The 26,284-nt window shown below is 36.9% G+C and overlaps 2 protein-coding genes across 9 annotated transcripts in view; one reads left to right on the forward strand and one right to left on the reverse strand.

The window, feature by feature from the left end:
- The window catches only part of arhgap21b (Rho GTPase activating protein 21b), a 56,483-nt gene extending 46,104 nt beyond the window's left edge, over window positions 1-10,379 (forward strand). For 3 of the 4 annotated variants that reach the window (XM_051138189.1, XM_051138213.1, XM_051138208.1), the window contains 11 exons: window positions 503-636; window positions 719-861; window positions 1,562-1,720; window positions 1,813-1,891; window positions 2,273-2,346; window positions 2,483-2,572; window positions 2,894-3,019; window positions 3,102-3,143; window positions 4,032-4,137; window positions 6,680-6,711; window positions 7,910-10,379. In XM_051138189.1, coding sequence (XP_050994146.1) covers window positions 503-636; window positions 719-861; window positions 1,562-1,720; window positions 1,813-1,891; window positions 2,273-2,346; window positions 2,483-2,572; window positions 2,894-3,019; window positions 3,102-3,143; window positions 4,032-4,137; window positions 6,680-6,711; window positions 7,910-9,427 — 2,503 coding nt within the window. In that variant the 3' untranslated portion in view covers window positions 9,428-10,379. The remainder of the gene's footprint in view (window positions 1-502; window positions 637-718; window positions 862-1,561; window positions 1,721-1,812; window positions 1,892-2,272; window positions 2,347-2,482; window positions 2,573-2,893; window positions 3,020-3,101; window positions 3,144-4,031; window positions 4,138-6,679; window positions 6,712-7,909) is intronic. The other variant, XM_051138198.1, reaches the window with a different exon arrangement.
- A 3,304-nt stretch (window positions 10,380-13,683) lies between these two features.
- dpp6b (dipeptidyl-peptidase 6b) overlaps window positions 13,684-26,284 on the reverse strand; it is a 197,956-nt gene continuing 185,355 nt past the window's right edge. For all 5 annotated transcript variants that reach the window (XM_051138230.1, XM_051138240.1, XM_051138222.1 and 2 more), the window contains 10 exons: window positions 24,819-24,872; window positions 22,737-22,835; window positions 22,591-22,660; window positions 22,069-22,263; window positions 21,928-21,982; window positions 19,013-19,130; window positions 18,848-18,906; window positions 18,246-18,318; window positions 18,051-18,124; window positions 13,684-15,226 (listed from right to left, as the gene is read on the reverse strand). In XM_051138230.1, coding sequence (XP_050994187.1) covers window positions 15,077-15,226; window positions 18,051-18,124; window positions 18,246-18,318; window positions 18,848-18,906; window positions 19,013-19,130; window positions 21,928-21,982; window positions 22,069-22,263; window positions 22,591-22,660; window positions 22,737-22,835; window positions 24,819-24,872 — 947 coding nt within the window. In that variant the 3' untranslated portion in view covers window positions 13,684-15,076. The remainder of the gene's footprint in view (window positions 15,227-18,050; window positions 18,125-18,245; window positions 18,319-18,847; window positions 18,907-19,012; window positions 19,131-21,927; window positions 21,983-22,068; window positions 22,264-22,590; window positions 22,661-22,736; window positions 22,836-24,818; window positions 24,873-26,284) is intronic.

Below are 26,284 nucleotides of genomic sequence, written 5' to 3' on the forward strand. Positions count from 1 at the left end.
TACTAGACATGATGTTTGAAATAAAACCAAAAATGCTTAGCACAATTATCAAACTGCAAAAGCCTGTGGTTTAAATTAATAAATGCATGCGTTAAGTATTTTCAGAGTGTAGTGTGATGATCCAGTATTTTTAGTGTCTGCAGCAGCTCAGTTTACAGTAAATTGCATCTGCTCTGTGTTTGGAGGGATTATAACTTTCATTTGGAAACTATTTGTCTTTTTTATATTAATAAGTTTTTATATTAATAAGTCTCGAGCGATATGTCAGTAATTATGTTAATAGACTTGAACTGTACTTTAAATGCATTTTAAATTTATTACTTTTTTTTTAACTAGAGAAACCGTAGTTTGTTCAGTAAACCACAAAAATAAAATTAGAAATCAGCTCACTAGTTTTTGATGTTCATTTAAACTATTCTTTTTTTGTTCTTACCTCGCATATACATTGAGCTGCGTAAGATCGCCTTGTGTTCACTGTCTAGTAATATGCGTGTTGTTACAGTGCTCCCAGCAGTAAGACAGAGCCGTCACCCAAAACCTCACGGCAGTCTCTCAGCATTAGACACACTCTGCTGGGTGGCAGCAGTAAGAGTCAGAGCCTCTACTCGCCCAGAAACGAACAGGAGAGAAGTAAAGGTAGCAAACAGCATAATGAAATAACACTGAAACCTATCATGTTTTCTCAGTGAAATGTTAATGTCAGCCATTTGTGTCTCAGATGACTCCAGCCCTCCAAGAGATAAAGCCGCTTGGAGGAGAGGAATTCCAGGACTGAAGAAGAAACCTCAAGATAAGAGGCCCACTGCTGGTGTCACATTTGGTGTACGACTGGATAATTGCCCTCCTGCACAAACCAACAGAGTAAGAAATGCCAGAGATTACAATTGCAGTACTGCATAATGCAATTTAAACTATTAAGGGTGAAACTCACATAAACATGTCAAGGTTACATTTCACTCCAAGAGCAAATGGAAAAATATGCATGAAGAAACTTGAGCCTTTACAAATTATTGCATTGCGACACTGTTGATACATTCTCCCGCTGTATGTATCTGAATGTTTTACGTTTAAATCTTTAGTATAATGTACTTTTTTATTCCCCTTAAATATTACAGTACTAAGAAGTTTTTTAAAAATTCATGCCATGGTGGGAAATTAGTGCTGCGCAGTGATTATAAAAATGTTTTTTTTGTTTTTTGTACATAATGTATGTGTGTGTGCTGTGTATATTTGTTTTTATATATACATAGACACACGCATGCACACACACACATGCATGTATGCAAGTTATATGATTATAAATATACATGTAAATACATTTAAATATTTTCAAAATATATACTGTATGTGTGTGTCTTTATATATACACAATATACACGCGTTATGTACATAAAAACTTTTATTTTGGATGCGATTAATCGCGATTAATTGTTGCTTAGCACTAGAAAATATGAATGATTCTGAAAATAGATTCCATTTTCTTAATGCAAATTTGACTTGGGGATGAAAAAACCTCTGATATTATATGATATTAAAAATAACACTAATTACTATGTTATAGTTTGTGCCTTTGATCGTGGAGGTGTGTTGTAAGCTGGTGGAGGAGAGAGGGTTGGAGTACACTGGGATTTATAGAGTCCCTGGAAACAATGCTGCCATCTCAAGCATGCAGGAGGAACTAGACACTAAAGGCATGGCAGACATTGATATACAGGATGACGTGAGTAAACACTTTGTATTGTCTGATATTATACCTGAGCACTTGTATTATGAAGACAGGCCTGATCTTTGCACTTTCATTTTGTTCAGCAGAAGTGGCGAGACCTCAATGTGATCAGCAGTTTGCTTAAGTCCTTTTTCAGGAAACTTCCTGAGCCTCTGTTTACTAATGGTGAGACATAGAATAGATGATTCTTCTGGATTTATGCAAAACGCATGGAAAATACTGTGCACTGTCTCTTGTAGAGAACATCTTGTGTAAAAGAAAATATTGTAGCTCAGCTCTGTTTTCTCCATTTGTGGAGGAAGGACTCCTCCTAGAGGACAACATGGGTCATAGCTCATGGTCATAGAAAACCAGACCTGATTTCCAGGCCTGAAAAATTGGAGAATTTTCCAAAGATTATAAAGTTCAATATTTAATGTTAGATTATATGTATGTTCAGCTAAAATATTTTGTTTTAGTACTTTTTTTTTTTTTTTTTTTTTAGCATAGGGACTGATTAATACACATTAGGAATGTTTTAATTATGCTTGTTTGCTCTGATTTTAGAAAAATATTCCAACTTTATTGATGCCAATCGAATGGAGGACCCTGTTGAGCGGTTAAAAACACTGAAGAGACTGGTACGGTTTATCTGAAGACTGCTGTTGATTTACTGACATTTACTAGATTGGGGAAAGAAAAAATTCTTTATATACGCAATAAAATCCTCAACAGATAACCAGTATAAATCATGTTTACTATGTTTATTCTGCCTAGATTCATGAGTTACCAGACCATCATTATGAAACGCTCAAGTTCCTCTCTGCGCATCTCAAAACTGTCTCTGAAAACTGTGAGAAAAACAAGGTATGAGTTTTGTAAATGTTTGGTTCATTTACCCTGTCTAGGTACGTTCAACAGCCTCTTACAAAAAAAATGATGAATGAAAATACGTTATTAAACTTTGAACTAGTTTTCTAGATAGTATTACTTTACTGCGAATCAGCACGTTAAATAATATAATCGGATCACTGAAACTGCAGTGTTGCTCAATTTTATCTGTCATAGCTTGTCTGAAGAACATGTAAGCGCAAATGCTTGTTATGTGACGTCAGTCTGTGTACTTACATAAATAGGAAAGAAGCAAGTTGAAAGCCAGTAATGGAAGCTTTGTTTGTGTTTAACTAGATGGAGCCACGTAACTTGGCCATTGTGTTTGGCCCAACTCTTGTCAGAACCTCTGAAGACAACATGACGCACATGGTCACGCACATGCCTGATCAGTACAAAATCGTTGAGACTCTCATTCAGCAAGTAAGAGCTTTTTCCTTTCATGTCTGTGTAAATTTGATGTCTGAATTCTGCTGAACTTTCTGTCTGCTTTGCTCTTTCACAGTACGATTGGTTCTTTACAGAAGATGGAGATGAAGAGCCAACGGTGAGTCTGTAGCTTTTTGCCACTTCTCTCTGAGTGGATTTCTGAGCCCTAAAACAAACATCACCAATTGGCGAGTTGAGTTTCCAGGGTGACGCTGGTCTGAAAAATCATCCTCAGTTTCCCTATTTCCACTTGATCATCCTTGCTTTTGTAGAACTAATTCATCCCAGACAACACTGAGGAATCTCCTACTCCCTTACTGGGGAAGATTTATCATTTTTAGGACTCTAAGGAGAGTTTAGACCTGATGCATTATTTCATTTTTACAGAACAAAAGCTGCATTACAGGTATCTGTGATACTAGGGTGTGAGGCAAGTTAGCAGCTTACTTTAATATAGCTTCATGCAGCTTTGCATCTTTGTACAAAGTTGATGAGAGCCGCTTTAACTTGTAGCGTACAGTGCACAGGTCATACACTCATAGTGCTCACCATGCTCTGTCTTAATGGCTGTGGATATTGATCTGTGAGTTAAATCCACTGCTGCTAAATTTGCCTTGTCTTACTGCAAAACCAACCAAGAACTAATAAACTAACCACTTCCACTGTATTTCCTGCTCTTCACTTTAATGCAGTAATAGACTTGTAAACTTGTAAGAAATGCACAACTTAAGTCATGATTTACTGGAAAATAAGAGCACATGGATTTATTTAGTCACGTTATGGACGTTGTAGACCCACCAATGCCTTAAAAAAACATTTGCATGGTTTGCATAATGGTTGAAGCTGCCACTGCTCACAAAACACATAATCTTTGCATTTAAAACTGTGTTTTATAAGTAAAAAAAAAATGAAGCTCACACATACACAGCTTAAAACAGCACCGAACATTTTCAGTATGCCTCATATTAAAGACGATGAATTTCATCCCTCTCATTGCTTATGTCAGACCACCGTGGAGCAAGAGAGCACAGTTCAGTCTCAGCCTGTGCCCAACATTGACCATCTGCTGACCAACATTGGCCGCACCGCTCCGTCACCGGGAGACGTCTCAGGTAATTTTGCGTTCATAGTCCAACTGTGTCCAAACTGGGTTTAGGAGAATGGATTTTACTTAAAACCAAAGTGAGACGTTCTGTGTTCAGATGTTATTGTGTGTATATGTTCACACTCTCTTTTAGTAAATTTCAGATGATAAGCTCATGCTTTCCATTAGATCTGTCAATGTTTAGAGCAAACAAAAGCAAGCTTGCCAGAAATGTCTTGGTGCATATGTAAAGGTGAACTATTTTAGCAATTTTGCATTGGTCAAACGTATTTGATGAGCTATCTGAAAAAATTGGATAAAATAGTTCCTATGTATGTGAAGCTTATGAATCGACCTTTTTCATTTGATTTTTCTTTACCTTGAGCCATTGTTTTAGACTCGTTGTCTTTATTTCAATGCTATGATTTCTCCAGAATTCTCCTTTTGCTTTGGTTTGTATTGGTTTGAACTTCACTCATCGTCATCCCTCCTCCCCTAATGCTTTAGTCTCCGTTATGACTCCACTCCTCCTTTTCTTTCAGTTCTTTTTCCTCCTTACCCTTCTCTTGTGCTAACCCGGCGTGTTCTTTCCCAAAAGAAATGGAAAAATCAATGATAAACCACCAAAGGTTTACCCGTCTGACCCATCTTGTCTCTAGTGTTTTTCTTCTCCCCTGTCCCTGTCCAGCACTGCTCACACATTACCCAATCTTGACACAGGCCAAGTGGGCGGCGTCTATCACTCGGTGATGTCACTGATGGACTCTGTAATGTCTGTGATGGACAGCTGGGACTGTAGGAAGAAGGAGGAGTGTTGTCCCCAGTGTAGCTGCCTAGTCTGCAGAAATCCCCGATTCTTATAAATTGAAAGCGAATCCGGGACAAACCCCAGCAGAAAACAAAAGAAACAAAAAAAGAGTGTCAGAGAAGTTGATATTTGTCATCGTCGTGTTGCACGTTTCATATCTTATAAGACTATTATTAACAGAGAGGATACAGAGCTGTGATGGTGTAATGTGTCTGAAAAGCCTCTTTGCTGTCTCTCGTTGTCTCTGAAGCTGACCGCAAGGAGTTCTAGCATGGTATGGTCTTCAGGATTTCCTCCAGTCTTGTGGCATACAGTAACTGTCATTGATGATGTCTGAAGGGGTGTGGTGAGGGGCTGAGCCGGCTTAAATCATAAAGCTCCATTCAAAAGCATTAGTATCTCTTGAGGGAGAGTGAGCAAAGGGGCTTTTGAGTGGTGAAGTAGCCCGTCGTAACGACTCGCTTCCTCCTCGTAGCCTTGGCCCCTTTAGCCCCTTTCTGCCCTCCTGTCATATCTGACCCTTGTTGTCCCCTGTCATAGTCTCTCAGTGCTTTAATTCATTCTGCATCTCCATGTTCCGCACCGACGAAGCCGATACCGTTCGACACAAACATGGTTCTCCAAGTGCTGATTCTACCTGTAAAAGGACATTCATCTTGCAACATTGCGAATTTTCCGCTTTCCGCTCTGTCTCGCGCACAGCCTTGTCAGCGCTGCTTTCAAACCTATTTTTTTTTTATCCGTGCATGGATACCTTTGACACATGCACAGCACAACCTACTGAACCTGCGCTGTTGTACGCGCACGCAAAAATTGGGCTGCGCACGGACAGTGCGTGAACTGTTGCGGAAAGCGGACGGCCGAAGTACACTTTAGGCTTGACCGTTAGCGCTGGTTAGAACTGACCCTGTGCATTAAAATGACAGAGATGTGATGTGGTGGTAACCAATGGAAGTGCTGACCCTGGTAGCAAAGAACAGTATAGCAACATGGCGACCTCTAAAACATGAACCATTTAAAACATTTCTGATTTCATAACTTGACAGTTGAATGATCACAGTTATTTCAGCTAATAGTTCTTGTGCACTTCTCTAACCACATTTCCACCTTCCGTCTAATAGAAATGACACAAAGTACACTGCTTAGTAGGATGTGATAAAATTACAAAGTAGGCGAAAAAACAATTTTAACATTTTAAACAAAATCAAGCATTGCATTTTATGTTTCCAAGTTTACTGTGAATAAGTGACTTAATATGCATGCATATTAAGCATATGAATGAAGCAATATAACCAACTAAGGTAGAAACTCGGGCATTTAAAAAGAGTAGCAGCATTCAGATTCGGTACAACTCTCACCCATAGCTGTAAGGATGTCCATCCCTGCCTTGATGTCTCTGAGTTGGGAAAGAATGCCTGTAGACATGTTCTGCTGGCTCTGTGTGTGTTTGTCAGTGATTGGCGGTTTAACTGTGGACAGGCTGTCTGTCTGTGTGAATGTGTGCATGAGCTGCCTCCTGTCTTACCGCACACTGCCGGGTTCTTGTCATCACTCATTTCTCTTTCCTCCATTTCTCTCTGTGCGATGGCTTAAAGTGTGTCGCCTCCATCTCTCAGATCTCTACATGACTCCACTGTTTGTGTCGTTCCACTGCTGTTGTGGTGAAGGATATATTTCAGTCTCCCCTTGTCTCTGGCTCTTTTTCCCTGCTGTATTTCACTCAAAATAGCCTGCTTACCTTTTTCTCTCCTTGTTCCACTAGATTCAACCACCAGTGACTCTGCCAAATCAAAGGTGAGAACTTTTTTTTTTTTTTTTTTTTTTTTTTTTTTTTTTTAAGATCTTTACAAAATCACCTTATCCACCTTTTTCTTTATTGCTGAAGTAAGCCTATGGGTGAGACTTCCGGTTCATTAGCTGCTATAGGGAAATAATGAGAAGAATAACAAAGTGCAATTTTTTTTCAACTTAAAAATGTAACTACAACATGATTCAAGTAAGTTTTTCTCTATTAACCATCTAGTTAAAGAAAAGTCTATTTCAAGTGCACCACACAAAGTTGTCAGCATGTAAATGTTCAACAAATCACTTGTTAAATATCCTAAAGATGCATGAACCACAACTACATCTTGTACAAACTTGTCTTACGTATTATATGTTAAGAAATAATACGAGGAAAATGTTTTTAAAAAATCTCAAAAGTCAAGGTAATTCAAATTCAAAATGGCTGAAAGTATAACACCAGTAGACTATTATAAATGTTATGTAAAAAAAAAAAATGCAGCATGATGTAAACATGAAATATCAGACATACAGTAGTTCTTCAGAGGTTTTTTTTAATTCAGTTGTGCTGCTTTTCCTTTGTTTTTTCTATGTAAACATGGAAGTGTTTGATTATTACACTCATGTCTTTTGCAGCATCTCATGCATGAAACGGCATTATAAAAACGTGGTGCTCAAGTTAAAAGAAGTTCACTCCCATCTCCTTGCATGTTTTTCCTATTGCACTGCCTGCGTCGCATCTTTGTCAACACAAAAGCGCATTCTGTGTGAACGCACCTAACAATATGAGCAGTTAATCATGTGCGCCAACATACGGTTGGATCGTTCTTTTCTCTTTACTGTTATCATTGGCATATTGTCAAAGGATCTAATTCTAACATTTGGTAATATTTCTATTCAAAATTGCGATTCCTCAATTTCTAAAAAATAAAATTGTGGCAAAACATTAAATTCGAATTGATTAATGAAATCAAAAAAATCGCCCAGACCTAAGTAAGACCTAACACCAATCTCAAGCAGCAAAACAAGCTATTTTGCGCAGCTAAAAAATCTGGACGCAGATAAGACCGGAAGCCACACCCAAAAAATGTACAAATCTCCATGCCCAGAAAAAGGTGGATACAAAAGACGATTCCTGCTTCGGAAGCCAATTCCTTGAGATTGTTCACATTGCGTTGTAAACTTACACTTTATGTGCTTGCTTCTGTAGCAGGGTTCCTGGGGATCTGGTAAGGACCAATATAGTAGAGAGCTGCTGCGTACTTCCATCTTTGCTAGCCGCAAACGCAAAAAGCCTAAGGACAAGCCTCAGCCGAGCAGCTCTGATGACGACCTGGATGCTAGTTTCTCTAAGAAGGATCTTCCGGTACAAAATGATCTGAATTGGCCTGCTGATGACCAAACAGAGGATGCTGAGAGTGAAGTAGGGCTTGATGACCAAATAGAAAGGACTGAGGATGATGAGCAGAGCCCAGGAGATAGCCTTGACCTAACCTCTGAAAACAAGCAGCTTATTTCTGAACGCCTGCCCCAGGAAACTTGTCCTTCACCTAAGATCACTACAACGTCCAAACCTAGCTATCACATGACTCGCCAGAGTTCCCTGTCCGATCCTCCCTCCAACTACGACGACGGATGCGTCTCGGATCTGGGCACGCTTAACAGCACCAGCTCCCAGGCCTCAGTACCCAGGATGAGGCACGGGAGGACACTGGGCCACTGGATGGAGAACACAGGAATGGGCCCGGGAGCAGAGGTCTGCTCGATCACATCTGATTACTCCACCACCTCCTCCATGACCTTCCACACAGGGGTGGAGTCCATCGCCCTCAGCCCGGAGGTGCAGTCTGTCGCCGAAAGCCGAGGGGACGATGCTGATGATGAAAGAAGCGAGCTCATCAGTGAGGGCCGACCCATGGAGACTGACAGCGAAAGCGATTTATCAGTGTTCGCCACTGGTGGGCCGAGTGAAGAAGGCAACCAACCAGAGGGCAGCGGCACTCCCAACCTCATCCCATCCCATCGAATCATAGCCTGCGACACCCTGGCACGCAAGAGAGGCAGTCGGCAGAAAACAGACAGCGAGTCTTCAGCAGACGGGAACCGGAGCGATAAGGATTCTAGTCGACTCTCGAGAGTAATAGAGACGGTCAAAGGCCGGTCCACAGGCAGTCTGAGCTCTTCCTCTCGCAGCGAATCAGAGCGAGCCGAACCCATGTGGCGAATCAAAATCACAGACCGGTTAAAGTGTCGACTGCGGACATCAGCAGATGACATGTTCGGGGTGGGTTCCCAACGCACCAGATCACCTGAGACTCGAAGTAAACGGAAAAGCAACATCCGCCGCAGGCACACCATGGGTGGGCAGCGGGACTTTGCCGAGTTGTCGGTAATCGGGGACTGGCAAAGAGTTGAGGGCAATGAGCTTTCGGCTATGGATCGCTTAAAGCCCAAATGCAGTTCGCAGGACTTCTCCATCAGAGACTGGATTGCTCGAGAGCGACACCGAGCCAGCAACCCCGAAGTTAGTCTGGACGTACTAGACCTGCACCCTTCCCGATCGCGGGACCTGTTATCCGCTGGGCCCTCGCACTCCCACTTGGGTCAGCTCCTTAACGGAGACGTAGCGGCCGCTCAGAGCAAGAGCCTGAGCCTGGCTGCAGATGCCCACCCTCACAAACTCTCCGGTGCTCAAGTGGTCCGTTCCCGTTTCTATCAGTACCTGTGAAAGTGTGTGAGCGTACTCTCGTATGACATGAGTGACATGTTTTAAGGTACTTGAGCGAAGCTTGTAAGCCATGTTGGCATCAACGAGTCGAGAGTGTGTGTGAGATGTGGGTGAAAGCATGAATGAAATTGCTGAGAAATGTTTTTAAAACATCCTGTGATATTTCCTTCTGTGAATGAAATTATGTACCGACCCATTGTTGAGGCCCTCTCGCTGTTGGCCGAAGTGCAGTATTGCCGGGAAATTGGGAGAGCTCGAACTCCAGCGAATGTAGGTTTTAGAGTCGAGACATCGCATAATGGAGCAGTTTGTAGTCCAAATGGCTTGAAAGTTAAAGGCAAGTAACCGAGAAATAGGCTGAGCAGGTAGGTCAATAGGTTTTTTGAGAAGACTAGAGTGTCTTGAGCCTTGATAAAAGATTTATTTTATCGGAAGTGTAAAGAGGCCCCCGGTGTTAGATCCTTCAGTAACCAAAACAAGAATGTATCTGCTTGTTGTAATACTAAACAAACTGCCATTTTCATTTACGAAGTGTATATATTTCCCCTTTCTGTGCTTTTTTTGTTTATTCTGCCTGTGTTTGGACTGCTTCGCGTGCTGTGCTTTGGAACGGTGTCTGTTTCGTTTTCCTTTTTAAATGCAGTGCATGGCAGACACTCGGCACAGTAAACGTTTTTTTAAATAACGGAAGACAAAAAGGAATTCAGTTTCACTGATGCAATTTGCAGTGCACATGTTGCTGTTTGTTGTTCTACGACTACTGAGACACGATTACTGTCTCTGGCATAAAGCTGGATTAAAAAAAAAAGATGGGAAAAGAATGGATTGTTAAAGAACAAATCAGGTGTCTTTGGATCATGAAAGTGCCTCATATTGAATACTGGTCTTGGATTGTTGAAGGTGCCACATCTCAGATACATTAAAAAAAGTTTGTTTTTTTTTTTAGTTTTTTTTAAACTCACCTCATCCACACCTCATTCAGTGAAAACAAATGAGACGCTTCCATTCCCGCAGCATTCCTCCTGGGTCTTAACACTATTTTAATGCATTATTGTTTTAAGTTTTGCATTTGGTATTTTAACCAGACTTGAATTTTAAATATTCCTGTAAAGTAAGTAACTTAAATGTACATATCTATTACATGTTTTAGCTGCTCCTCTTCCTCCGGTCATCTTCATTGCATCAGTTTCTTTTTGTAAAGTATTGTACGATACAGAGGTGAGGTTAAGGGACCTGGGAGAGTGAATGCGAACGTGCTAATCATCTCTGGGGGTCTTCAGTCTCCCCGTGTGTGAACAATGCTTCCCTAACTGTTTGTATCATGCCGGGTCTGCTCGTGTGGTGGACGCACATTGTAAAACACTGGAAAATAAACCCTTTTTGTCTGATAAATAACTAGTCCTGTTGAATTTTTTCCTCACCAATTTCAGATTGACACCACAAGGGGGCAGACTGGTATTGCGGGAATTTGCATATTATTAGTGATGGCTAAGAGCAAAACACTGAAAGTTTATCCAATAAATGTGTGCTTTTGGACTTTGCTATTCTAGGTACTACCAAAAGTTCAGAGTTTTGCAACCTTAAGGGAGTGTGATGGATTGTAGCGTGATAGAAGACTACATAGGTACACAGGTGCTAGACTATTTAGGGCCTTATAAGTAGTAATACTTTGTAACTGATATGGAAGCGATATGGTAGAGTACTGTAAAATTGGGGTAGTATGATCATATTTTCTTGTCCTGGTAAGCAGCTGCATTTGGACTACCTAAAGCTAAGGTCAAAAGTTTACATGCACCTTGGGGAATCTGCAAAATGTTAATTTCACCAAAATAAGAAGGATCATACAAAATGCATGTTATTTTTTATTTTTTATTACTGACCTGAATAAGATGTTTCACATAAAATATGTTTACCTGTATTTCACAAGAGAAAATAAGTTGCATTTATAAAAATCACCCATTCAAAAGTTTACATCTTAAAACTATGTTGTTACCTGAATGATCCACAGGTGTGAGTGGGTTTTTTTTTGTTTTTTTTTTTTCTTTTCTTTTTTCTGCATTTTTGTGTATTTGAACCTTTTCCAACAATGATTTTGAGATCCATCTTTTCACACTTCGGTTAACTGAGGGACTCATATGCAACTATTACAGAAGGGTAAAATCCTCACTGATGCTCCAGAAGGAAAAATGATGCATTAAGAGCCAGGGAAGATCAGGAAAATTCAACTTTTAAGTATATTCTGTAGCTTTTAAAGGGCAGTACTAAATGGAAAAAAAGAAAAGGAAAAGATATTTAGGGCAAAATAAGAAAAAAGTATACATTGTTAATCTGTTCAGAAGTTTACACCCCTGTCTCCTAATTCATCGCTTTTCCTTCTGGAGCATTGGTGAGCGTTTGAAACTTTTGTAATAGTTGCATATGAGTCCCTCAGCTGTCCTCAGTGTCAAAAAATGGATCTCAAAATCATAGTCATTGTTGGAAAGGGTTCAAATACACAAAAATGCAGAAAAAAAAAAACTAATAATTTGTAGGACCTGAATGATTTTTCTGAAAAACACCAGGCAGTTTAACTGTTCATGACAAACAAGGGGCTCATGAACAAACATCATTAAACACAAAAACACAGCTGTGGATCATTCAATTACACAGTATTAAGAATCAAACGCCTTTAAACTTTTAAGCATGGTCTTTTTTTATAAATTAAACTGTTTTCTTTTATGTTAAATATATTATTCAGGCCTGTATTAAAAAAATTATGGGCATTTTGTTTGATCCCTCATATTTTGGTAAAATAATTAACATTTTACAGATTCTGCAAGGAGTATAGAAAGTTTTGACCTCAGCTGTATAGCTTTATTGAAGTTGCAGGACAACCACCTAGCAGTGTTTTACAATAGTCCAGTCTTAGTCAGTTCATTAATGCATGAACTAGTTTTCTGCATCAGAAATGGATAACGGGTCCCCAGCTTTACAAAGTTTCTAAGATGAAAGAATGCTGTGTACGTGTGAAATATGACTTTCAAAAGAAGTTTCTGTCTAATACAACACCTAAATTTTTAACTGTAGAGGAAGGAACAGTACATTCGTCTAGATGCTAGTTGTAATCTAAGAGGTTCTGTGTACTGTATTTTTTAGGTCTAACAAGTAATATCTCTGTCTTATCCGAATAGGAAAACATTATTGGTCATCCAATCTTTTACATTTTTAAAACACTCTGTAAGCTTAGAAAATTTAGAATTTCATATGTGACCATGGACCACGAAACGGACAATTTTTTGAAACTGAGATTTATACATCTTCTAAAACTGAATAAATAAGCTTTCCATTGATGTATGGTTTGTTTGGATAGGACGATATTTGGCTGAGATGCAACTATTTGAAAACCTGGAATCTGAGGGTGCAAAAAAATTCAAATATCAAGAAAATCGCCTTTGAAGTTGTCCAAATGAAGTTCTTAGTAATGCATATTACTAATCAAAAATTAAATTTTGATATATTAACGGTATGAAATGTACAAAATATCTTCATGGAACATGATCTTTACTTAATATTCTAATGATTTTTGCTATAAAAAAAAAAATCGATCATTTTGACCCACACAATGTATTGGCTATTGCTATAAATATACCAGTGTGACTTACAACTGGTTTTGTGGTCCAGGGTCACATAATGGTCTTCTTGAAATATATAGTTGAGTATCACCAGCGTAACAATGGAAACTAATCTTGTATTTTCTAATATTATCATGGGGCAACATGTATGTTGAAAATAGCAGAGGGCCTAAGACAGATCCTTGCAGCACTTCATACTTTACTGACATTAATTGAGATGAATTCCTGTTTAAATAAACAAAGTCAGACAGGTAGGGTCCAAACCATCTTAAAGCCTGCCCTTGAATACCCGCATAGTTTTGTTATCGTTCTATGAGTGTCATGATTTATAGTGTCGAACACTGCACTAAGGTCAAGTAAAACTATAGCAATGAGATGCAGCTTTGGTCTGGACACAAAAACCAAGTCATTTGTAATTTTAACAAGTGCAGTTTGTGCTATGATGGGGCATGAAACCTGATTGAAATTCTTCATAGATATCTTTTTTTGCAGGAAAGAATTGTGAAGAGAGAACTTTTTCTTAACTTTTAGACATCAACAGAAGGTTTGAAATGGGTCTGTAATTTGCCAAAGTTTTGGGACGTGATATAATAAACGTTTTTCATAAATAACTAGTCTTGCTTTAAAATGAATAAACAAACAAAATAGCTTTCAAAATGCTTTATGTACAAGGTACACACAAATAGGGACCAAAACAGTTGTAATTTACACATCAGTGCATCTGCTTACAAGACAGGATTTCACTTACAACAATAAATTCGGTGGAAACACATAGGAACATTCAAGCTGTCAAAAGTAACAACACGGAAATAGATACATTAAAACAAAAGAAACCATCTTGCCACCATGCCAAATTATAGAGCAAGAAAATATATTCTATGCAAAATGTTCTTCAAAGACCTTTGTAACCACGTATGACCAAAAAAAAAAAAAAAAAAAATCCTGAACAAAACACAGACCTGCCAAAGACGCTAGTCCTATGAATTCTGTATTCACAGTTAATCTACTGGATTACTTTACAACTCAACTAGTACACAGGACCGTAAAGAAAATATTCTTGGCAGGATTGTGGCATGGTTCTCTTTGATACCGTATAACTTTTTTTTTTTTCTAATTTGTCCATAAATTATTCGTCCTACCTCATGGACTGCTTGTCTTAAGCAGGTTTACTCCAATAAGGCACAGTGACTAAATGAATATCCATAGACATTTGCAGCTGCACTCAAATAAAAAAAAAAAAAAAAATCAAGACTGTACTTTTCAGAATGGGCCGATTCACAAATGAACAATATCCTATTGTGCCCTCATGCGGACGCTATGGATAGTTACAACAACAGATCGATTTTAAAGCAACTGTTTTACAGTAGCACATTTGATGGAACACATAGCCTCATGAAATGAGCAGAACAAAATTTTTAATGTAAATGATTTATGCACATTTTTTCAACTCCAATTATTTTTAATGTAAATTACCACATTCATCTGATACGTGAAATGGTTTTATAAATACTTCGCAAAGCATGAATAGGCCCGATAACAATGACACTGATGAAACAAATGAGTTCACAAGGACATTTATACCCAAATGAAGGCCCTAAACGGGTTTGAACTCATCAGAACGTTACGCGGGAGGGAAAATAATGCTTTGAGCAAATTTGCAGCTTTTAATTCCGGCCAATCATTCTCCTGTATATTGTGCTGTCGTCTCTTAAAGCTTTCTGTCAGCAATGCATGAATAACAGAACACAAGCGAAAGAGTTTCGACCGAATCGCGCAAGTCCAGCCGGTTTCCTCACGCTGCTCGTGTGGTGCTGTGAGTATGAAATGGTTCATCATGTACCTCCACTGGTTCTTTTATCACCAAGTCATTCAGATTCTTTCCTGGAGCCAATGAGCCAATCAGAGTTGAGGGGCGTGGTCCATGCAGAGGCTCAGGAGAAGCCATCAGAACTACCATGGGGACGAAGGAGGGTGGGATGGAGGGGAGGAGTTTGCATATTGGGCTGTAAGCTGGCTTGTGCTGGATCCGAGTAGGAGTTTAACCGTCATCCTCGTTGTCCTGCTCCAGTTTGTCTTCGGTCAGTATCTCTGGGGGTCTGAAACACTCCACGAAGAAGTTGACCAGCGACTGACTCAGATGTAGCTGCGAGTCTCTCGAGTGGAGGAAGTGGCCTTCATCTGGATAGATCTGACAAACAAACAAAACACTTGTTCACTCAAGTACCAATCATTTTACTACAGTACTAATCTGACTAATTTCTGAATGTGTGTGTGTGGTTGTATATTTATAGAACAAAAGAGAACATCCTCACAACATAATGGTTCAGTAGTTATTACTTATTTATGAATGTTTTTTTGTTTTGTTATTTTTTTGGTATTTGGCTATGTGGTTGTTAAGGTGTCTGAGTATTCTTAAGATGTTACTAGAGTGCTTTTTTTTTAGAATGTTACTGTGCAGTTGTTAAGGATATCTGAGTGCTTTTAGCATGTTGCTAAACATGTTTTTAGATTGTTACTATGTGGTTGTTAAGGATGTCTGAGTGTTTTTAACATGTTACTGAGTGGTTGCTAGGGTGTCTGAGTGTTTTTAACATGTTACTGAGTGGTTGCTAGGGTGTCTGAGTGTTTTAACATGTTCTATGTGGTTGTTAAGGATATCTGAGTGGTTTTAGCATGTTGCTAGGCTGTCTGGGTATTTTTACAATGTTACTCTGCGGCTGTTAATGATGTCTGAGTGTTTTTAACATGCTACTATGCGATTGCTAGGGTGTCTGGGTGTTTTTAGAATGTTACTATGTTGTTGTTAAAGGTTTCTAAATGTGTTTAGCAAGTTGCTGGAGTGTCTGAGTGTTTTTTGCTTTTTAATATGTGGTTGCTAAGGGTGTCTGAGTGTTTTTAGAATGTTACTATGCGGTTGTTAAGGATGTCTGAGTGTTTTTAACATGCTACTATGTGTTTGCTAGGGTGTCTGAGTGTCTTATCATGTTACCATGGTGTTGTTAAGGATATCTGAGTGCTTTTAGTATGTTGCTAGGGTGTCTGAGTGTTTTAGCATGTTACTATGATGTTGTTAAGGATGTCTGAGTGTTTTTAGAATGCTACTATGTGGTTGCTAGGGTGTCTGAGTGTTTTACCATGTTCTATGTGGTTGTTAAGGGTGTATGAGTGTTTTTTTATCATGTTACTATGTTGTTGCTTAAGGTGTCTTAATGTTTTTAGCAAGTTGCAAGAGTGTCTGAGTGTTTTTAGCTTGTTAATATGTGGTTGCTAAGGGTGTCTGAGTGTTTTTTTTAGAATGTTACTATGCGGTTGTTAAGGATGTCTGAGTGTTTTTAACATGTTACTATGCGGTTGTTAAGGATGTCTGAGTGTTTTTAACATGTTACTATGTGGTTGCTAGGGTGTCTGAGTGTTTTACCATGTTCTATGTGGTTGTTAAGGGTGTATGAGTGTTTTTTGCATGTTGCTAAGGGTGTCTGGGTGTTTTTTTATCATGTTACTATGTTGTTGCTTAAGGTGTCTTAATGTTTTTAGCAAGTTGCAAGTGTGTCTGAGTGTTTTTAGCTTGTTAATATGTGGTTGCTAAGGGTGTCTGAGTGTTTTTTTAGAATGTTACTATGCGGTTGTTAAGGATGTCTGAGTGTTTTTAACATGTTACTATGCGGTTGTTAAGGATGTCTGAGTGTTTTTAACATGTTACTATGTGGTTGCTAGGGTGTCTGAGTGTTTTACCATGTTCTATGTGGTTGTTAAGGGTGTATGAGTGTTTTTTGCATGTTGCTAAGGGTGTCTGGGTGTTTTTTATCATGTTACTATGTTGTTACTTAAGGTGTCTTAATGTTTTTAGCAAGTTGCAAGAGTGTCTGAGTGTTTTTAGAGTGTTACTATGCGGTTGTTAAGGATGTCTGAGTGTTTTTAACATGTTACTGAGTGGTTGCTAGGGTGTCTGAGTGTTTTTAACATGTTACTGAGTGGTTGCTAGGGTGTCTGAGTGTTTTAACATGCTCTATGTGGTTGTTAAGGGTGTGTAAGTGTTTTTTGCATGTCGCTAGGGTGTCTGGGTGTTTTAACATGTTACTATGCTGTTGTTAAAGGTGTCTGAGTGTTTTAGCATGTTAATAAGTAACCACTTAAGGGAGTCGAGTGTTTTTAGCATGTTACTGAGTGTTTAGCTTGTTAATATATGGTTGTTAAAGATGTCTGGGTGTTTTTAGAAAGTGTCTGGAGTGTCTGAATGCTTTTTGGGTCCCACTTTATATTACGTGGCCTTAACTACTATGTACTTACGCTGACATATATTTAAAAAATACCCGCATGTAATTACATCTTTAATTAATTTCTGTAATTACATTTATAATTACACTGTTGACCCATCCCTTACACCTTAACCCACCCTTAAACCTACCTCTACCACCAAACGTCTCCCTAACCTTACCCATATCCCATACCCATATCAGCAAAAGTGTTTTGCAATACATTATGACCACATTAAGTACATTGTACTTATTTTTTGATGTAAGTACACAGTAGTTAAGACCACTTAATATAAAGTGGGACCTTTTAGCATGTTACTATGGTGTTGTTAAGGATGTCTGGGTGTTTTTGCATGTTGCTAGGGTGTCTGAGTAGTTTTAAGTGTGTTTCTATGTAGTTCCTAAGGGTGTCTAAATGGTTTGTAATGTGTTGCTATGTGCTTGCTAATGTGTCTGAGTGTTTTTAGAGTGTTGCTATGCATTTGCTAAGGTGTTGTGAGAAAGTGAGTAAAAATAGCACCTCTCCTCAATGAGCCACATGATTTGAGGTGTCATTTGCGTCTACAGCACAAATGGAACAGAACGAGTTATTGAAACGTAGTAATTAATGTTGTTCAAAACGCAAACCCTTAGTACAGTGTATATGTAACAGTAATAGTGATGCTTGATGCAACAAACCCCACTAAAAAGATGTTATATAATTTAGAATCGTAATAGTCAACAGCTGAGAGCTTTAAATAGCGGTCGATCAGCTCTTACCTGTAATGTATAATTAGCTTTCTCATTTATCAGGTGGGTGATAAATTTGGCCGTGTGCTGAAAATGGACTTTCTCTGTGTGAACAGAAAGAAATGTTACACACGGCCCAGTGTCAGTTAAACAAATGTAAGAAAAGCATGTATTTAAGAAACAAAGAAGTTAAGCACATTGAGCTTTGTTTAAATCAAGCGTTACCGTCAGCTGTCGGGTGAATTATCAGGAGTTTTTTGTCCCTCAGTTGGTCCATGTGGTCTGTTAAACGCGCCATCTGAAAAAAATACAAGCCAACACCATGTGAAATAGACAGCGCTGAGGAGATTATTTGAAAACTGTAGTCTGTTGTTTAAAAAAATGTTGCAGTCACTAATGTAATCAAGATTACTCATTTTAGGTCATGTATTCTGACTACTTTTGGATTACTTTTAGATTGACAAAAACTTTTTTATAGATTCAATTGGGATCATAGTTATAAAAAAAAATTAATAAATAGCATGACCATTAATCAGCATCAGAGATCTTGCAAATGTGTTGTTAAATTATTGAAATATTAATTTTAAATCTCAGTGAGACAGTAAATATTTTAGGTCAAAAAGTTTGACAAAAAGTTTGGGAATCCCTGCATTACATGAACAAAAAAAATTAAAAGGGAAAGAAGAAATAGGTAGAATTAATAAATCCTAAATAATTTACTGATTTTGTGACTAATGTAATTATGTAATCCAAAAAGTAACTGTAATCTGATTACTAATCAGTTACTACTCTGCACTGGTAACAGATGAATCTGAGCTGTACATTACCTCATATTCTCTCTTACTGGACTGTGGTGATCCTAAATAGCGTTCAGAAAACGCAGAAGCTGCGGGACAGATGATCATGAGTAACACTGAAATGAGTCCATTCATTTTATTCTGATACATATAATAACAGGCCTGTGTGATCAAACACTGGATATGACATCATACCATATAACGAGAAGTCAGTGATGGGGGAGACGGCCGTGCCACACTTGATTTTGAATTTATACGTATTAGGGTTTTCATCTGAGCGTAATAGCCGGCTGGCCAAATATCCTCCATATGCCTGAAGCAGACAAAACAGATTATTAGTGATGCAGGAACATAAACGATGCTGAATGATACAATCATACATCACAATGTACAATTTCATCAAGAGAGAATTTTGAGAACATTAATATGAACTCAACAATACAGACCTTCTGAAGGCAGCTGACTCTGTTTACTGTGTTAATATGTGTTTCTATTTTTATTTTGAATGACTCATCATTGTATGTTATTAGGGGTCGAACAATATGTGTTTTTCAGGACAGATGCTGATACTGATTATTACAGATCATGCAGACCGATAACCGACATATGTGACCGTGTACCAAAGAACCAGTCTTAAGTCACTAGGGTATATTTGTAGCAATAGCCAGAAATACATTGTATGGGTCAAAATTATTGATTTTTATTTTATGCCAAAAATATTTGCACAACTTTAAAGGTGATTTTCTCAATATTTAGATATTTTTGCACTGTCAGATTCCAGATATTTAAATAATTGTATCTCGGCCAAATATTGTCCTATCTTAACAAACCACACATCAATGGAAAGTTTATTTATTCAGCTTTCGGATGATGTATTAATCTCAATTTTGAAAAATTGACCCTTACGACTGGTTTTGTGGTCCAGGGTCACATATATGTCTGGTCTAAAAATGAAAATTAAGAATAAATTTCTCTGACATTAAATTTCTTTAAATGCTTTTAATTATTAATTAACAAACTTTTAATTATTTGATCGGCAAATTGGATTTGAAAATGACCGATACTGATAATTATAAAAAAGCTGATAATCGGCTGACCCCTATATGCTATTGCAAATACTCAAAATGTTTTCTTTATAATCATTCATCAAAATTTATTAATGATCGCTGTCCAGGCAGCATTATTATAGTAAACTAAAACTATTTTTGATCATTGGAATATATATTTGATAATAATATATATTTATTTTTAATATTTTATTTAAAATAAAATTTAAATATAAATAATAAAAAAGTTAAAGCACTAAAACAAAACTAAAATAAAATAAAATAATAAAACTAATAGAAATAACAAAAGCACATAACAATTACCTAAAAAATTAGCTGCAGTCAGTGATTTCCGGGGTTCAAGCGCTTGAAAGGCATTTAAGCACATATGACAAAAAACATTATTTAGCAAATCTATAGCCACCTAGATCACCATGATTTTTTTTTTTTGACAAATCCAGATAATTTACCATAGAAATATTGTTTTTAATGTTTATGACTGTTAACTTTGCATGCTTGTTTAGAATCACCTGTCCCATGTGCTCACCAGGTTTCATGAAGTTTTGAGTTTTCCTTTAGGCTTTATAGGATTTGGCCCCTTTTCTAAATGACCCTGTTATATCTTCCCAAAGGGTAAATGTCAACTTTTGTTTGATAATTATTGACCTAGAGAGATCAGAGAATTGTACTGCAATGTTTTTTTCCAGAAAGAGAGAAAAACCTAGGACTAGGTCTAGTTCTAGAACTAGTTCTAGTTTTAGGACTAGTTTTTTTTTTTTTTTTACATCTTCTAAATCATTCAACAAACGATTTGATTGACAGCAGTGGTTCTAAAGACAAAGTTGTCCGGAATGAGGAGTTCTAGCGTATGACAGGAATATCGCATCTATGTGCGAAAAACTGTGGGATGTACAATCGTTTATGCCCTTAAAAAAATGCAATATCACCCCCCCAGTGGCCAATTTCTTTCAAATTTCTCACAGACCTTTGGAGCCATGAGTCAAACAGGCCCGCTGAGTTTCGTTCCGATTGGCCTCTGTTAACCTTGTCTAATAGGTGCTCAAACTTCATCAGCCAATGGCAGCCATGTTTTTTGTGACATACACAAATGTCCTTAAAGACACTTGTGGCACTCTGGACCACAACAGTGGACAGCGATTTTCATGTTGATAGAACAAATGGTTGCATAGTTATAGCCACCAAGTGGCCAAGCGCCACAATATTTTCCCTGTTATCTCAGATTGAGCTCTTACATTCTCATTACAGTCTCATTCCATTCAGAAGTTATAGCCATTTTACTAAAAGTGGCCCTGCCCCTTTCAAACATTTTGGCGTCCCTTTGCGATGGTGAGTCGAAAGTTTTTTTTGATAATTATTGATATCCACTCTTCAGAGAATCTTGCTGCCCTGGTTTGGTTCCGATCGGGCGAAAAACCTCTTACTAGTTCGCAAAAGTATGTTTTTTAAAATATCAAAAATACCTGGAAAATTTGGCAGCCGAAATGTCGATACCAACAACATAAGGCACTTGGGCCTGGACTGATTCAGGTTTAGGAGTTATGATTTCATACTTTTGATCTCTGTGAGTACTACCATCCCTCCAAGTTTGAAGTCTCTATGACTTACGGTTTGGTCTGCATTATCAGTTTTACGTGGAGATTCCTGATCCTTGGCCATTCAATAATTACAACTATTACAATTATTACAACACATACAACTATGTGCTTGAACCCTTAAAAAATAAAAATAAAAATTAAAATTAAAATCTACTTCAAAATAGTAAAAAAAAAAATAAATAAATAAATACAGTAATATAGAAATAAAAGCATTTTGTCATGCTACCTCACTACTTGCTGAAAAAAATAGCTTTTGACTAAAAAGAAAAAAAGAAATCTCACTACTATGTAAACAACAGAGCTACTGTCACATTACTCAAAAAAGCAGTTAAGTTAGTAGCATCAGTATTTGTAGTCACACAGTCACCAAGTCAAGTCAAGTCAAGTCAAGTCACCTTTATTTATATACCGCCTTTAACAATACAGAATTGTGACCAAGCAAACTCACCTTTCCATAAACTCCAGTTCTTGAGCTGTCAACGTATGGCAGCTGTGAAATCACTCTGCAGAGAATCACAGAAGAGATGTCAGTGCTTGTTTCTTGACTGATGTTGTTTAGTTTTAGTGTTGTTCATGTGGATGATCTGACCTCAGAGCTTCCAGCTGGTCTCTCTCCTCAAACTCCCCCAGTTTCTTCTTGACGCGGTGGAGCAGGTTTGTGCCCTGAAAGCCACTGCCGCGGCCGTCCAGAAGCATGACTATGGTGTTGAAGGAGCTGACCAGCACCGTGGTCCAGTCCACCTGAAACTGCTCCGTCACCATCTGACCACCGGGGGTGCCGTCCCTACCAGAGGAAATCAAATGCATCAAAACTTGCCACGCTCGAGGAACATCTGATCAAAAAAATGCCCCAAAACAATATCAGTCAATAACAATAAAGTCACTGTATCAAATCTAAGCATCTGTTTTGATTTATACATTTTGATACCTTGTACTTAACCCACTGGGTGAATGATATGATGAAATATTGGAGTCACATTTCACTCCAACACCCCAAATAATAATAAAATTATGTATATGTATGTATGTATATTTTTGGATTTCACCAAAAATATCTTAATTTGTGCTTCGAAGATGAACAAAGGTTATTCTGTGTGTGTGAATCACTTACACGAGCAGCAGTAAGGGGTAATGAGATGTGTCTATAAACCCTGCTGGCTTCAGAATCTGCATGTTCAGACCTGTGCAAATTATGGTAAAATTACTGCGCTTCGAAAATCATCAGCTTGTGAAAACTGTTTGCTGTAAGATACTTACAGTAATCATCTATGTTGATTTTTTTGTATTCTATTTTGGGCATCTGCGTGTTGTTCACGGTGGTGTTCAACTGCTCATTGAGCTCCACATCCAGCAGCTCTGAGGGAAACAGTAAATCACAGACAGTAGATGGTCAGGGATATATTTGTCTACTACAAAATATACACTAGTTTGGGGTCAGAACGATCTTTTAATAATTTTTGAAAGTTTGAAAGTGCTGCATTTACACTACCAGTCAAAAGTTTTTGAATAGTAAGATTTTTAATGTTTTTTAAGTCTCTTCTGCTCACCAAGCCTGCATTTTTTTTGATCCAAAATTTTGTAACATTTTTACTATTTAAAATCTCTACTTTCTATTTGAATATATTTTAAAATGTAATTTATTCCTGCGATCAAAGCTACATTTTCAGCATCATTACTTCAGTCTCCAGTCACATGATCCTTCACAAATCATTCTAACATGCTGATGTGCTGTTCAAGAAACATTTATTATTATTATCAATATTTAACAGTTGAGTTTATTTGATGATCCAAAGATCAGCATTTATCTGAAATAAAAAAGCTTTTGTGACATTATACGCTGTTTCTGTTTTAAATAAATGCTGTTCTTCTGAACTTTCATTATTCTTTTATCAAGGAAATCTAAAAAAAAAAAATTATGAAATTATAATTTATGAAAACATCTGTTTTCAACATAATAATTATAATAATAAATGGTTTTTGAGCAGCAAATCAGAATATTATAATGATTTCTAAAGGATCATGTGACCGGAGTAATGATGCTAAATTCAGCTTTGAAATCACAGGCATAAATTACATTTTAAAATATATTAAAATATAAAAGTTATTTTAAATTGTAAAAATATTTTAAAATTTCAAAATATTTTTCAAAATATAAATATATATCAGAATACTGTTTTTGCAGTACTTTGGATCAAATAAATGCAGACTGGGTGAGCAGAAGAGACTTCTTCAAAAACTTTTGACTGGTAGTGTACTTAAAGTAAAAAGCACTTATATTGTGAAATACTTTTACAATTTGAAATAACTATTTTCTATTTAAATATATTTTGAAATGTAATTTATCCATGTGAAACAAAGCTGATTTTTATTTGCATCATTACTCCAGTCTTCAGTGTCACATGATCTTTCAGAAATCAGTCTCATATGCTGATTTGCTGCTGCAAAATCATTATTATTCATGTTAGAAACACGTGCTGAGTAATATTTTTGTGAAAATCATGCTAATGTCTTTGAGGGTTCTGCAATGAATAGAAAAATGAAAAGAAAATAATTTTTCAAATAGAAACCTTCTGGTAGAAAAGTTAATGTCTTTACTGACACTTTTGATCATTTTAATGCAAAGTATCAATTTCTTTCAAAAAACAAAAAAAGTCTGACCCTAAACTTCTGAACAGTACTGTATAGTAATAAACACTGGTAAAAAACTATAATATAATGAAATATTAATTATATGTTTTTCATTAGATTACACATGTACTTTTGAATGGAGAAAATGTCACGTTTTTCCCCGCAGAATGGTATAGTTACGACAGTTACCAGCAGAGGCTAACAGGGTCATGCTAACCAGCTAAACCCTGACTTAGTGTAAAAATACTGCTAACTACTAATATGGGCATTAAAATAAACACACATGACTTGCTGTGAATCCCAAGAGTGAGTTACAGCAAGGGATCAGTCTGTTTTGTCCTGTTTCCTCTTTTCCCCCAAGAGGCCGATGATAATCACTGCTAATTATGCTAGACACACAGCCATCCTCCATTGTCTTCGCCTCACACTCTTCCCGTAGAGAATCTGAGAACATGGTGTTCAAGCAATTCATCTGACACAATTAGATAAATGTTTATCTCACATTTGAGCTGTTGTAGCGTTTATCTTCAAGTACATTCAACCTTCCAACACCGTTGATAAAGCACATATCTGGGTCTTCTATCATGTACTCTGGGTGAGGATACCTTTCCAGTAAAACAAGCTCTTGGGTGCGGAGCTGATAAAGTGAATGTGATCGTGTGTCTGTACCTGCTGATAGTGTTTAAATGTAGTAACAGACTAAGGACTCACTCTCATACTCTCCGTCTCTGGTGCTGTACACGGCTGTGTGGGGAACACCGGGACCTGCACGCAAAAACATAACAGCTGAAGATTACTGTCTGACGGCATATATATTCACGTCATCACATCTCAGACAACCATGCATGCTGAGCATTACAAGTCAAGTCATCTTTAGTTATATAGCGCTATGTTATACAATACAGATTGTGTCAATGCAGCTTTACAGTATTAAACAGGAAAAGGACAAGAGGACAATACTAAACACTCAATTTTAAAGTAAGTTCATTATCGACTCAGTGATGTCATCGTCCATCTCCGTTTAGTTTAAATAGTATCTGTAATATATATATATATATATATATATATTCTGTGAGTTATGTATGTGAAATGTTCAACAATTGTAGTAACCTATTTCAGTTAAAATGCGTCTGTAAATGGCATGTAACAACACTTTATATGTATAAATTTAAAGTCAGTGATTTTTAGCCAGAATGGCCTCCAATCTTGTGGCATTTATTAAATGTTTGACTTCATGCAACCTGGTAACAAAGGCGAAGATGCACCTATACATTGACAATATACAGATATGCATAATATACTTGGTTAGAATAATTACACAATAAAAAACTGATTTAAAAACTAACGTTTTTTTTTTTTTTTTTTACATTTATTTATTTTTAAAGCCGTTTAATGATTACAAAAATATTCATATAAAATATAATAAATGAAAAAACACAACTTAAAAAATTAAGTAAAAGTAAAATAAAACTATTTAATAAAAAATTAGATTTCAATTACTTACATTTTTGATACTTTGGAAATTGTCTATGAAGGGCCAAATTAATCAAAATTAAATAATTAAATAAATGTTGAAATATATAAATAAATCGTTAAATGCATAATTTAATTATTGAAAGCATAAATAAATGTATAATTCTTTATTTATTTAAATAATTATTTATTTAATTGTTTATTTATTTATTTAAATATTTATTTACGCATTTATTTCTGCATTTGTTTATTGCCTCCACATTTCATTTTGAGGATTGCAGTTGTCGGCATGTCACTCAACAATAGTGGGCGTCACCCTTCAAGCTCGATTTCTTTGGTCTTTCTAGTTTAGGTGCTTTTTTCTTGTTTTTCACATCATGAGCTATAGCTGATCGAGGATGGTAACACCGTGTCTACACTGGACGCGACAACATGTCACAAAAAAATTATTTTATAGAATTATGCACTGTTGTTGAGTGACGTGCCGACAACCGCAAACCTTAAAATGAAATGTGGAGGCAATAAATAAATGCAGGAATAAATGCGTAAATAAATAAATAAAAATTTTAATAAATAAAAGTGTACATAAATAATTAAATAAATAAATAAATAAATCAATATTTAAATAAACAAACACATAAATAAATATTCAAATAAATAAATAAATATTTAAATAAATAATTAAATAAAATATATATTTAAAT

The sequence above is a fragment of the Labeo rohita genome, chromosome 2 (assembly GCF_022985175.1).
Source record: "Labeo rohita strain BAU-BD-2019 chromosome 2, IGBB_LRoh.1.0, whole genome shotgun sequence".
Lineage (NCBI taxonomy): Eukaryota > Metazoa > Chordata > Actinopteri > Cypriniformes > Cyprinidae > Labeo > Labeo rohita.